At 51.3% G+C, this 13,966-nt stretch overlaps 2 protein-coding genes across 3 annotated transcripts in view; both read right to left on the bottom strand.

Annotated features, from left to right (window-relative positions):
- Window positions 1–8,529, bottom strand: part of LOC308196673 (dynein axonemal light chain 1-like) — a gene marked incomplete at its 5' end in the record, with an annotated part of 24,431 nt that extends 15,902 nt beyond the window's left edge. The window contains 3 exons of one of the 2 annotated variants that reach the window (XM_080596066.1): window positions 3,555–4,007; window positions 4,661–4,863; window positions 7,566–8,529. In XM_080596066.1, the coding sequence (XP_080452192.1) occupies window positions 3,555–4,007; window positions 4,661–4,863; window positions 7,566–8,529 (1,620 nt within the window). Of the gene's footprint in view, window positions 1–711; window positions 3,435–3,554; window positions 4,008–4,660; window positions 4,864–7,565 lie in introns of those variants that run through there. The other variant, XM_080596065.1, reaches the window with a different exon arrangement.
- LOC308196667 (acyl-coenzyme A thioesterase 1-like) lies at window positions 8,332–13,966 on the bottom strand. Its single transcript, XM_080596049.1, has 3 exons — window positions 13,246–13,966; window positions 11,309–11,511; window positions 8,332–10,016 (listed from the first exon to the last, which is right to left on the bottom strand). The coding sequence occupies exons 1-3, from the start codon at window positions 13,949–13,951 to the stop codon at window positions 9,411–9,413; spliced, it is 1,515 nt and encodes a 504-aa protein (XP_080452175.1). The 5' UTR covers window positions 13,952–13,966; the 3' UTR covers window positions 8,332–9,410.

Raw genomic sequence — 13,966 nt, 5'->3', positions numbered from 1 at the left:
AGATCAGACTTTGATCCACGAGGAACGGTTTCTTCCCTGACCTCTGCTGACTTGTCTCTCCCGTTATAACGTCCAATTTGACGGAAATGAGAAAATCAGCATGGGGGTTATCACGAGAACACATACCAGGGATTTTTTGTTTTTTAGGTTACTTCGGGGAGATTTCCCTCAGAGAAGGCTATTTTTAGGGGTCCTCTACGTGCATATCGAGCAATGTCCTGCAGGGATTTAGATAAAAGTCGTACTACTTCAAGTATTCAAAATGCCAAGCGCTCAAGGGCTGGTATCGTCACCCTGCAGAGTCACCACTAACCCTGCCGGAACAAGAAAAATAACACCTCAGGGGGAAAAAAAAAAAAAAAAAAAAAAGCAAGCACGTACACATAAAAGTCTAAATTGAAGAAGTAGTTTTCTTCCCCAGGAGATGGCTTTGAGCACAGAGCGTTGGCCCCGGGCTATTTACCACATCCCCCCGGGAGAAGAAGCGAACCAGGGACATTTCGCCTCGGTCAGCACGCATTTATTCACCCGCTAGGCAGAGCGCTGCCCCCCACCACCGGCGGGCTGCCCGCAGCCCCCGCCGCCTCCAGACCGGGCACGGGCTCCGCCGGGCACGCGGCGCCGCCCGGCCCCCTCAGCCCGGCCCCGGCCGCTCCCTCCCGGCGGGGCCGTGCCCGCCGCCCGCCGCCCCCCGGCCGCTCCCGCACCCACCATTGCCGTTGCTACCCCGCACGCTCCGGTTGCTAGGGCACGGCCGCCTCCCGCGCATGCGCACCGCCGGCGGGGCGGGGAGGGGAGAGAGCACGGAGGCAACCACACCTGGCGACCATAGAGAGCGGGGAGGCCGCCGGGGAGAAAGTCCCATCCCGGAAGTGGCGCGGGGGCGGCCCGCGGGGCATTGTGGGAGGCGGCGGCGGGGCTGCCCCAGTACGGGTACGGGCCCCGGCCCCGGCCCCCCGCGGTGCCAGTAAAGAAGAGCCGCACGCCGCCGCGGGTCCGCACGCTTTATTTCATCGCTCGGGGAACGGGGGGTGGCACACGCCGCGCTCACAGCCGCGCCCGCACACCAGCCTCGCCCCGCCGGCCCACAGCCTGAGGGGCCCCCGGCATGGCCCGGCCCCGGGAGGCGGGCACGGGGCGTGAGGAGCGGGGCTGGACGTCAGGGCAGGAGGTCAGGGCCGCTGCGTGTGCGCCTCGTGAGCGGCTGCCGCCCGTCTGCGGCCTGCCAGGAGCAATACGAATACACAGAGCACCAGTGCAAGAGCCGGTCGGTTTTCCATAGGGCAGTTTTTGGATTGTTCCGTCCGGAAATATCCTGACCTGTTCACAAAGCTTTATTTTCCCTCCCTTGTTTACAAGATGTTAACAAATAAGGTGATAAAAAAAATGTTCAGCTTTCCAAACAAGTGACCTACACAGAAACAAAAACCCAATGTCACATTCTTACACTGGCTTTCTTTTTAATAACTCCTAAGTGGTTGACTTCTCTTTCAAGCTGCAGATATCTGACAATATCTAACAGTGAATTATTTTTAAAGGTTTGGGGACTTGTAAGCTACCTGCTTTTCGTTATTTCCCAGTCAGCATTTACTTCCTCAATCTGCAGCTTGCCATCTTGCACAGCAGCTGACGTGGTGTGGTAGCACTGCGGTAAGGAGACGGGTATCAATACCAGGAGGGTAACAGGAGTTACGGGCAGCACTGCTCTACCCCAGCCAGTCATACCAAGAGGTCCAACTGCTGTGGATACACATGACAAGGACAGACAGAAAAACAACAAAACAAAAACCGCCTGCAGACAACCCTTTCCTCTATGGCTGCAACTTGGAAAAAAGGCAGGGTGCTACGGATGAGCACCAGCAAGGTGCGCATCACAGCAGGCTGTGGTCCTGGGCTCCTGGGGTGGGCAGTACCAGGGGAGGCTGAAGCACCAGGCAGGGCTCTGCGAAGGTCTCCTCAGGCAGAGGTGAGATGAGGTGTGAAGAGGTTGTGTGTGGAGTGAAATGGCTGGAGCATCTCTTCTAAGGAGTGGATGGATCAATTATTCAATAGGCAGTGACGGTGCATGGAGGAAGTGTGATTTCACTCAAATGGTAAGGAGTAATATGAGCTGCAGAAAGCTAAAGAGACCTGAGCATAATTGGCAGTCAACTGGAGAGAAAAGATCCCTGAGAGCGAAGTAAAATTCAGTGCCGTAAGTGAAGGTTTTGAGTCTTCCTGGGCAGCTCTCAAACTGGTCTGACAAAGTGACCTTGGAAGGAGATTTGCATCAGTTTAACCCTTGCTAACCAGGCCTTCGGCACTGGCAAGACCCTTGCAAGAGAACAAGTCTTTTGGGAAGAAATGTTTCTTTCTACCTGAGTGGTAGGGAAAAATAAGGCACTAGCTAAAAATGAATTACAGCAAAAAACAATCCTGGGCATCCCTGGGACAGAAATCCTAGTTGTTGTTTTTTCATATTACGGCTGTAAGTTAATCATCACCACAAGATGACAGCTTTTTTTACAGCCTACCTTCCAGTCTTCTACTCATCAGCTTTTCTCTCAACTCAGCTTCCTCCCCAGGAACAGCTGTCACCATATGTTGACATCATTACCAAGGAGTTTCACAATCCCTAACGTAATGGCAATTGTTCTTAGTTCAAAACAAGTGGTGAAGAGAGAAGTAGGACTTGCACATGGCATAACTGCATTTAACTCTGCTAACAGAATTTTCATTCCCTGTCCACTGCCAATCCAAGGCGTTATAGGAACAGATGATGATGTCCCTAATACAAGACAGCACTAGTGCTGCCATTCCCCCTAGATGACAGGGAAAGTATTCTTGGTTTTCCCCCTTTAACAGGCAACTGTTGCTGCACAAAACCAAGACTGTTTCCAACTGTTGCCAGAAGACCACACTCTAAGGTCAAGAGACTCACTACAAAAACCTATCTCCAGCTTTGTGCAAATGGAAGACACTTCCAAGGTACGGGCTATAAATCAGTCCCGGGCTGAAGTAACTGACAGCCCCAAGCCAGGACCATTCATCATTTCGATGTCCAGGTCTCTCATCCACAGGTTGCCGTTGTTCCGCCAGGTGGAAGCAGTCTGGCACTTCTACGGGGCTGCGGTGTAGTTCTGTGAGTCGCAACTACTGCAAGCCGGACAGTACCTACCCCTCTCTTCAGACACTTGTTTCTTGGTGCCACGACCAATTCAGGCCATCAAATCTGTACTACAATGCAGCCTAGTTATGATGGGGTCACTTCTCCTCCGTGTACCTACTTAAAATAACTTTGGCTAGTCCAAATAAATCCCTTCCTGTTTGGATGTGTTTGGATGCAACTGTCATTTGGTTATTTCACATTTCAGACCTTTTCTCAGCCAGTCCCTCCAGTCATTTTGGTGGTTCAAGCTCAGCAGCAACAACTTACAGGTGCTTAAGTGCTTTCATCCCAGATGCAAGTGCAGAAACTCCTGAATCTTTCCCCAGGAGTGCTCCTGGGCATGGGCGTGTGCTTTGCTCTCTCCGCCCCCCAGAACGGGCACCCCCAGAACACGATCCACAGCCACCTGACAAAAGGGAGTAGAAGGAGGATCGATTCGGTGACCTGCTCCGGGATAACTCAGCAGTGCAAAGTTTTCTTTCCCATGCTGGCGCAGTCGCCCAATTGCCAGCTGAGCATATAAGGAGCTCTTCCACATACGATCATCTTCCCCTACCACTAGGAGAAAGTGACCTTCTGCTTTTTCAATGGGAATTGCGCACGGAGAATTAGCAGGATTCGTTGGGTCATCCAGAGCTTCAAAGGTGTCAAACACACCAGCGTCAGAAACACTGACCTTATTCATATCGAAACGCAGCCCGGGCAGAGTCATCTCACCATAGTGGAGGTCAGCAACTGTGTTCGAACTACAGCCAGAGATACAGACTGCAGCCACTACCTCTGGCAGGAAGGTGATCATGGAGAGCGCTAGTTCTGCCCCCTTCCCAGTCCCAATCACTCCAACTCCTGGCCCCTTCACCTTCAGATAAGATAGTAGGGTGGGGAAGAGAGGAAGGAAGGAATAAAGAAATTATGCATTAGAAAAGGATTAGCCATTAAATGCCTTTGGACTGGTGCTATTAAAAAAATAATAATAATTATAGATGTGGCCTGTTGGAAAGCTACAGCCTGGATCCAGACTCCTCCCTCTGTTCAAGGGTCTTACTTTTTCAGAGAGAGCAACAAGTGTCAAACCCCATCAAGTAACACTGGTGCCATGTTTGTGCTAGACACAAGTACAATCAGCTGGACCTCACCTATTGCACATTTTGGTGCAAGTATTTTCTTTTTCCCAAAGCAGGTAGCAGGAAATTCAAGTACAGACTATTGCTATATAAGCATCTTTATCACCACTGCTCCTGTTTGAAGGCTGTTTCAGCACTTCATTGCCCTAACGATCAAGAATTATCTAGTTTCCAGTGTGAACTTATTAATGGCCTGTTTGTGCCAGAAGAAATTCACTCTCTGTGGAGATACGCATGGCTGCCTGTGCAAGACCTACGCTTTTTCCATTACTTGGCCTAAACCTGCCAAGCATAAGGTGACACTCCAAGAAAATCACAGCCACCCCTTGGGCACGACTACCAAGTCTTTCCTAGTTCCTTGTCTGGAGAGATCTCTCATTACACTCACCTTTGGGTGACGCTGTAGAAATCTAGCTGCCTCCTCAAAGTACTCGAGGTTAAACTCTTTCATGACCTTGGGCAGATCTTCAAAGTCAAAATATGGCAGAGAAAGAGCAGCAAAACCATGGGTAGCCAGGAGACTGGATCTAAATTCAATCAAACCTCCTTCATCACCATACATGTCAATCACTCCTGGGAAGGGGCCATCCCCTGGATTAAGAGGAACAGAGGACAAGTTATCAACAAGACACTAAAAAGTATCTAGTTAGGAGTGAAAAACAAAATATAAAAGGCATAAGACACGTTCTATTCCTAGAACTTCACTACTGTTCCATTTGCACAGCGGAGATTACAGAATTAGTGCTGTATTCCACCTTAGCTATTTCAAACTAAGAACAGATCCTCAGCTTCCTCTTAAAATATGTATGCAGCTAAACGTGTTTTTTTTTTTTTTTTTAAATCTAAATGTATTTCTCAATGGTCTTAACCTCCCACCCTTGGAACAATCATACTCTAAATCAGCTATTCTCCCACCAAGAAGTCATACTGTAATTAGCAAGTGCAAGCGCATTGCTAATGAGGCAGTAGCACAGAGGCCTAGAAATAAATTCAATAAAACTTATGCAAACTCTGAAATCAGGTACATTAAAAAAAGAACAGTGGAGACACCCACTGCTGGATGCAATCAGCTGAACTTCCTAGCTCTATCTCAGCATCAACGGTGTAAGAGCTGGCAGCAGACCTGCTATTGCATGTGTGAAAAGACAGGGTAAAACTGACAGGGTGTGGTTACGTGTGTGCAACCGATGCACAGATAAACGCGCATATACATGTGTACCATCAGTCCTGCAAGGCTTCAGAAATATTGAGAACCACAACCTTGAGCAAGCATGCTTTGCAGCCAAGGTTGTGTTGTGTTATTGCTGTCTGTTGTGCTAGTAGATTTTAGGTTAAAGGCTCTGGGAACCATAAAGACCCTGCGTAATTCTATTATTATTTTTTTGTCTGGCCACCAGATGTCACCACTGATGCATTCAGATAGAATGGAAATAGAATAGCTCGGCAGAAAAGGTACCTGCTTGTGCAAAAGTGCATTAACTCTCTGTCCTCATCTATATGCAACAAAGACAAAACCTGTGACATTTCAAGGTGCTTGAGAAAAGGAAGTTTTGGAAAAGAAATGCTAGATGGAAACCTCCTAACAAAGCATTAGAAAGTCAGAAAGGCACTAAAACGTGCTTTTGGGTTCTTTTTCTTTCAGTTCTAAAATTCTTTATTGAAATTCAATATTCTGTGTGAGAGAAGACCAGTACAGATAAATTTCTCATAATGCCATGATCAGCAGTAACCTATAGTTAAGAACACTCAGCCTAGATGGCTAGGAAAAAACCAAAAAAGTACTCTATCACCCCTATGTGGAAAGCTTTCTAGCAAGTACATTTGATAAAAGCACAGTCAAGCCTTGAAAGAGTCTTCTTGAGAGAGAGAAACACAACTTCAACTTACAGAAGGATCCTCGACTGCCTTCCTGAGTGCCTACACATGTACATGTATAGATTCTGCATCGTTCACTAAGAAGTAGGATGAAATGCTAGACAACTTTACTGATGCTTAAAAAAAAACCCCTACAGCCTGTAACTTTTGTGCCTGAAATGTGAAATCCCTTTCACGTTATAATTACAGTGTAAGCCCGCTTCTGTAATCTCACTTTTACTGAGGACAGTTGACCTTTACGATTCCTGTCTTAACAATCCCTGAAGCAAAGAAAGATATGGTGGTAATGCTGTAACTGGATCCTCCATCAAGAAGGATGCCAGCATCATTTAAGCAATAATCCCAGACTTTTTTCATAACATTACAACATCAAACTTTGTAAAGGGATAAATGCAGTTCCAGCTTGCAGATTTCTGGATTCCCACTGAGCTCAGCAGAAATTCAGCTCACTCTCTAAGACGGGACATATCAAAATAACCACGTCTCAGTGTTAGAAATTCCAGAATGCTGACTAAACATTTGATCCAAAATTCAAAGTTCAATCTATGCTGTTTTCTTCTTCTTCGGTGGACTTTGGATCTGTATCTAAATGGATAAAAAAAAGATTATTGGTTTGGAAATCATTCACCGAGAAGATTTAAATCCCTAATAATTGTAGTGGTACTTGCAGGATTTGGAGAACTAATCTATTATAAGTTAGAGACAATATGGACTGCAGTTGTAGTAGAACAACACCAAGGAGAATACGGAAGTTTAAATCATGGCTCAAGTGTTCAAACGCTGTCATCAGTGTAAGGTTTCATTTTCCAGCAACAGTAGCAAGCCATTGGAATATCACACCTCATAAAACACAGCCATCCCACAAGCAGAACAGGTAGAACTCGTCCAGAAGTCTGTTTTGCATTTGTACCACAGAACAAATGAACTAATTAAACTATTAACTTGGCTTCGGCTCTAGCGTAGCAGAGGTGGAATACTTCTATTTCCCAGAATCTGCCCTGCTGCTCTGCTCATTGGCATGTATGTGTTTCTCAGGGAGGAAAAAGGGCTTTTAAATTAGATGCCACTCAGGGTGAAAGCAGTGGGAGATTTACCAGAGGCTCACAAGGTGAAGCCTATCAGCTTTTCTGAGTATTACGGATTCTGTAGTTCGGAACAAACATGGAACGTAGTGCAAACCCTTGACTGCGAGCGGCAGCGTGCCAAACCCTACAAGCACTGTTCTCATTTCGCTTTCTGCCCCATGACAGCCACCTGCCCGAGCCTGGCCTGCCGGGAGGACGGCGCAGAGCCCCCAGACGCCGTCGCGTCCCCGGGAGATCTCGGGGAAGAGCCACGAGGCCCGTTCGGCCCCGCTCCGGGACGGGCATTTCCCTGGGCCCGGCCGGGCAAGCCGCGGGGTCCCGAGGAGCACTCACCCGGCGGCAGGAAGAGGGAGCCCCTCACGCCTCCCTCCTTCAGCCGGATCCTCCGCACGCCGGGGGCCGTGAACCACCGCTCCACCTCGGCCTTGGCCATCACCGGCCCGTGGATGGCGCCGGGCTGGCTGTGGCCCTGGTGGACCAGCATCTCCACCTTCATCGGCGTGCCGGTGCTGCGGGGGACGAGCCGCTGGTACGGCCTCTCCATGCCGGCGGGGGCGAGGCTCCAGAAGAGCCCCATGGGCTCCACGCCCGTGTAGTCCCCGCCGTGCGAGGCGTCCGTGCCCAGGTGCAGCTGCCCGCGGCCGTCCGCCCGGTAGTGCGCGCACGACTGGAAGAGGCAGCCGCGCTCGTCCGCCACCACGGCCCGCAGGGTCACCGGCTGCCCCGGGGCCAGCCCCGCCACGCGGGTGTCCACCCGCTCGTCCGCCAGCCCGGCGGCGGGAGTCACGGCCACGCTCACGGCCCGGCGGCGGGGCGCGGGGGGCGGCGGCGGGGCGCGGCACAGGGCCCGCAGCGGGGCCGAGGCGGCGGCCGCCGCTCTCCACATGACGGCGGCGGCGGCGGGGCCGAGGGCCGCTGCGCCAACGGCAATAACGGCCGGGCGGCCGCCGCCCCCGCCAGGCAGCCTCAATCGAGAGCTGAGGCCTCCCCCCCCCCGGGGCCGGCCTCGCCTCGCTCCCGCCGCCCGCCCCGCGGAGCCCGAGGGGTGCCCGGAGCCCGCCCCGGCCCTGCCCGCTCGCAGCCAGGCAGGCAGGCAGGCAGGGAGGCAGCCCGAGCTCACGGCTCGCTTTAATGAGTGACAGAAATACAGCCGGTGCGCACCGCGAGGGGCGGCCCGTTCGTTACACGCGCGCGGCTCGGAGCTGTGAGGCGCTGACCCGGTAACAACCTGTGCGAAGGCACCAGCGCCTCCCTTCCTCCGGGCGAGTGTGCCTGGCAGCCGATCGCTACTCACCATCCCCGCTCTTCCCCTCTTCTCAGAGAAAACCCAAGGGAAGGCGGGAGGGCGTTACGGCCTTGCCGAGACGCTACCACAGCCCCACAGCCTTGTGCACAAAGGGCCAGGCAGCCCTGCTGAGGTGACCACATGCAGGCCCAGGTGTCACCACCAACAGGTCCACGCCAGTTCTGCTGCTTTCCCTTATGCTTCTGAATGTTCCAAAACCACGAAGTTCTCTCATTTCTACTGGATATACCCAGAATATTCTGTCAGGCTATGGGCTGTTGTCATCTATAAATTAGTTAATTTGTTATTTCAGGATGCTGGCACAGTATTGCCACACTTGTAAGTGAAAACCATATTAACACTAGATCTCAAAATTGACAGTGTTAAGGCAGATGCATACGTTTTGGTGATGTGGGAGAGGAGAAAAGAACAGTAAAATAGAAGGAAGTGCACATGGAGAAAGAGAAGATTACTGGAGGTAGGCAGAAAGAAGAGCTGCTTCTAGAAAGAATAGTGCAAGAAACCATCTCTGGTAAGGACGATGGCATCCAACACACTTCCTCTAAGGAAGCCCTGCAAGGTAAATTTTCATCCCATTTCTCAGCTCAGCTTAGTTACCTCCCACTTAAACTCATATTCAAAACAGACCCAGCCTTGCCACCATCATTTTTCCACAGCTTGGAAACCCATACCACGTACAGTAAGGAGGTCAAGACATCCCTGAGGTTAGAAGACACTGTGAAAAGAAGCAGCTCTCATGGCTCTCACTCACTATCTTCCTCAAAGAAACTCAACAGCTTATTTTCTGATGTTTTTTTGCTCTCACTCAGAGCCATATAACAAAACAAATCTGAAACACCAGCATCTTCCTCTGGAAAGTAACCTAACTCACATCACAGCTTATTTGTTGTTCCAGGTGGCTTGCCATTGAGGTGCCTGTGGAAGAAGGCTTGGATCTGCTGCCAGGCATCTTTCTGTGCCTCGGAGTGTGCCTTGGGCTCCCCTCCCCACATCACAGGCTTGCCAACTAGCAGGTGCATTGAGGCTGCGCACATTGGGAAAAAGGGGGGTTCGATATAATGCCCTGCTCCAGGATAACAGACTATCTCAGGCTTTTCCTTCCCATGTGCCTGCAAATGTTTGCTCCCCTCAACTGCAAAGAATTCACTTTTCCAGTTGTGATCATCCTGGCCAACAATGAACAAGAAGCGACACTCGGCCTTCTCCAAAGGGATAAAGCTTTGGCGGTCAGGCCCTTCTAACGGGTTGTTCAGTACATCGACAATATCAACAATCCCAGACTTGTTGATCTTGATGCGTTTTCTGTCGGCACCGAGGGGGGGAATGGTGATATCCTTGTAGCGGAGCACTGCGCCCACATTCGCCACCGAGCCATTGATCACAGCGGTGGCCGTGATGCCCTTCAGGAATGAGGCCATGGAGAGGCACAGGTCACCCCCCTTCGAGAATCCAAGCAGCCCAACCCCTGGGCCTTTCACCTGGATGGGAGAGAACGAGAAACCACAATCAATAAACCACCGCTTGCTATTTCTTTGAAGTGCTGCCATGTTCGCAGCAGTCTTTGTTCTGAATTTGGACCCCAGATAGAGGCATCTAAGGTCCTGTGTGCAAGGCCCATGTCTGAAGGACCTCGGAGCACTGCTCTGTGCTTGATTTATTACCACAAGTCCTGCTGACACTGCAGCAGCATCCTAACAGAGGACACTGGAAGATGGTTAGTGAATATCTCAATTGCTCCAACATCCAAAGACCCTCTGGGCTAAAAAGGCTCTGAGACAGCACTAAAATTTAATACCTTCTGTACCTTAGCACCAGCATGACAGGCTCCACACCCACTGTCTTTGAAGCACAGAAAAGGGGGAAATTAGAAAATACAGCTCAAACTTTGCAAAACGTTGAAAACATGGTGGCAGGTATCAGTGAAGGTGTTAATGAGAGGCTAAGATACTGTTGCCAGGGGGAGATAAAAAAAAAAAAAAGTAGTTTTTGGGCAGAGGAGTAGCAAAAGCAGTTAGGGTTAAGGCAGCTGAAAGGCAACCAAGGCCTTTAACAATTACTCATCTTTCTGAGGCTGAGGAAGGTATTTATTTTGAGCTCTCCAGTGAGGCAAGACACTGCCTTGTGCAATTCTAGCCATGGCTGTGTACAGCTATTTGGAAGAAGACGCAGAACTAAGCAGGGCTCTCTTCCAAGAGGTGCCATCTTGATGCAGACCTAAGCAGAGCTCGCTCTCTTCCAAGAGGTGCCAGCTCAGGAACCCTGATCCCTGAGTTCACAGCCAGCTACTAAAAGCCACACACCACATACCACCATTTGGAGTGACTACAACAGCTTATTACAATACACAGCAACAAATGTGTATTTATGGACTTCTTAAGCCCTGGATCACAGAGGCGTATCACATGCTCCAAGGCTGAAACGGACATTTAGTTCTCAAGGACATTTTACAGAGCGTAAACCTCAAAGCCCTGTTGGAAGCCTGATAAGCCTCAAGGCTCCTGGTTCCCTAGTTACAACACTGGGCTGAATGAAGCAGAAATTACCAGTATGTGACCCACATGTCATTGTGTCACCCGACCAGTTCAGAAGAACTGGAATAATCTGCCAGAGAATCGCTGTAATGGGAGTTAAAGATATGAAAGGAACAATTTACAGCCAACGTGGACAGAGATGCTATTTTAAATAGAGCACTTCTGCCTTGTGTGCAGTCTGACAGGACTTAACTAATGACAATTACCAGTAGTGAGAGAGAGTCAATAAAAAAGCCAACCTGGGTGTGTTTTAACATGTAGTTTACAGCTTCTTCAAAATACTCCAGGTGGAACTCCTTCATCTCCTTGGGGAGATCTTCATAGCCGTAGAAAGCCAGAGCCAGCACAGCAAAGCCATAGTTGGCCAGCAGGCATGCCCTGTATTCAGGGAGTCCTCCCCCAGTTCCATACAAGTCAATAATTCCAGGAAAGGGGCCATTTCCTGCAACAGACCACAAAACAGATACCTTAACCCATCACTTTTCATTTATATCCCAAATTGATAGGACAGGGAATGTATCTTTTAAAAAAAAAAAAAACATCAAGAATGGTACTAAGCATCCTAAATTCTGTGCCAATTTTCAGTAAATGGCTAAATTGCTTCAAGATTAAACAAGACAGCACAAAACAGCAGTCTTGCTAACGTTTTAGTGAACATCAGTGCTGGAAGGGAAGGGCTCCCCTGACAGTCACATCTAGTTCCCTATACAATGTAAACTCCCTGCAAAGATACCAAGCTCTGCTTCAAAAATAACCAGGAGGATTCTCCTCACTGCATTTCTTAAAAGATGGATCCAAAAATCTCATCTTCTGATGTTCCGAGCTTCTCAGTTCCTGTGTTAATGTACTACAGCAGGTTAAGCAGGGCACTAAGGGAAGAAAATACTTGCAGTCGGCCTTGCTACCCTCATGAGGGAAACTCTGCCTTAGGCTCATCAGGAGACAGGGATGGAACGGAGCTGAGAGGGACTGCTACAAACTGATAAAGAAGTATGGAAAGGAGGAGGCCATAAGGATTCTTCATTCCTGCTCTGAATATAGGCAATCTCAGGTGTCCACACACTAATGTGCAGAACTTGGGCAACAAACAACACAAACTGGAAACTCACCACCAGCCACAGGGCTACAACGCAATCATAATCAGGGATGCTGGCTGGGACAACACGTATGATTGCACTGCTCTCATGGAGGAGCTACCAAGGGCAGGCAGGGAAGGAGGCGGGGAGGGAAAAGCGCATGCTATGTAGAAGTGCTCTCTGACTCTGTGGGGTTCCAGCATAAAACCAGAGACACACCTGGTGAGAGCCTCTGGGTCACAGGGAGAAGAGAAGATGGGAATGTGTTGGGGTATCGTGACTGCTAAAGAGCACCTGACCAAGTCAAGGTGAGAGATGAGGCTTCCTACTGACAACCAGCATAAGCCTTAACAGTTGCTGGGAGGACAACACAGCATTTTTCAGGCAATCTGGAAACCTCTGAGACCCTCTCGATAATTTGCCGACAGAAAGGCTGTAAGGGCAAACCTGTATAATGCTCTACTTGACTTCCTGCTTGGAAGTGGAGAGAAGTGGTGCAAATCTGGCAGCAAAAAGCAGCTTGGACTGCAGCAACTCTGAAATGACTGAGTTCAGGATTTGGGGAAAGGCTGGGATGGGCAGCAGCACAGTGAGGACCTGAGGCTTTTGGACAGCAATGTTCAACCCTGAGAATGACTAGTTGAGTTCCCTGGAGAGCAGCCAGGTAGGGGAAAGGTAGGTTGAGAGCCGGCCGGCACCACACGTCACCACCACGGCATTTGAAAACAAACAAGTGTTCACACACAGCTGTTGGCCAAAACCAAGCTTTCCTCTGAGCAACCTACGGTTCTGTATCAACAACTAGTACGGTGACACAGTTTGTGGATGGCAGGAAATCTGAGAGAGCACTGAGGGTGAGCTTCAATCCAGGGGGATTCTGGTGAATTTACAGACTGGGCTAACAGACAGGTCATGAAGTCTTCTCCCACGGTAAAGGGTGAAGGTGTTCTCTGGGCACAGAGCAATCACATGCAACCCCACACCTTGGGAAGTGACTGCCTGAGCAGCAGCCCTGCCGAAAACAACCGTGGACCCCGGGCTGAACAGCAGTCACTAAAACAAACTCACGGGGCAAGGAGCCCGGCAGGGCCGGTACTCACCGGGGGGCAGGAAGAGCGTGGCCCGGATCCTCCCCTCGCGCACCGGCACCCTGCGCACCCCGTCCCGCAGGAACACCCGCTCGTGCTCGGCCTGGGCCAGGAGCTGCCCGGGGGTGTCCCCGTGGCCCTCAAACACCTCCAGCTGCAGGCGGAAGGGGGTCTGCACGTCCTTCTTCACCAGCCGCCAGAAGGGCTTGCGGGGCTGCAAAGCCCAGAGCAGCCCCATGGGCTCCAGGCCACTGAAGCTGCCTCCCGGCAGCGCGGGGCAGCGGGCCAGGTCCAGCTCCCCGTCGTCCGCCGCCTGGTACCGGCCGTGGGCCTCGAAGAGCTCTCCCGCCTCGTCCCGCAAGGATGTCCGCAGCGTGACCTGCTGCCGCGGGCCGAGGCCCTGCACGGCGATGGCCAGCGGCTCGTCGAAGAGGCTGCGGGCGGCCGGCGAGAAGCGGATGGCGGCGGCCATGGAGGACAGGCTGCGGGCGGGGAGCGCACCAGGGAACCGCGCGGGGCCGGGCCAGGGGAGCCTCTGCCAGCAGCGACCGCTCACCCGGCTCAGGGAGAGGGCAGCGACCTGCCCCATGGCCCCGCAACGCTTCCGCCTCGGTGGGCCGGCGCTCTGCCCTGCCCGCCCGAGCCGGGCTGGGCTGGGGCGCCCTCGGCCCGCCCGCCGCCGCTCGGGGTGGGGCCTGGGCGCTGCGCGGGAGCCCATGACGGGGAGCGGCGG

This window comes from Anser brachyrhynchus (genome assembly GCF_964034855.1).
Source record: "Anser brachyrhynchus genome assembly, chromosome: 5".
In the NCBI taxonomy this organism is placed as follows: domain Eukaryota; kingdom Metazoa; phylum Chordata; class Aves; order Anseriformes; family Anatidae; genus Anser; species Anser brachyrhynchus.
The sequence above is the reverse complement of the archived record's forward strand: the minus strand, read 5'-3'. Positions and strand labels throughout refer to the sequence as shown.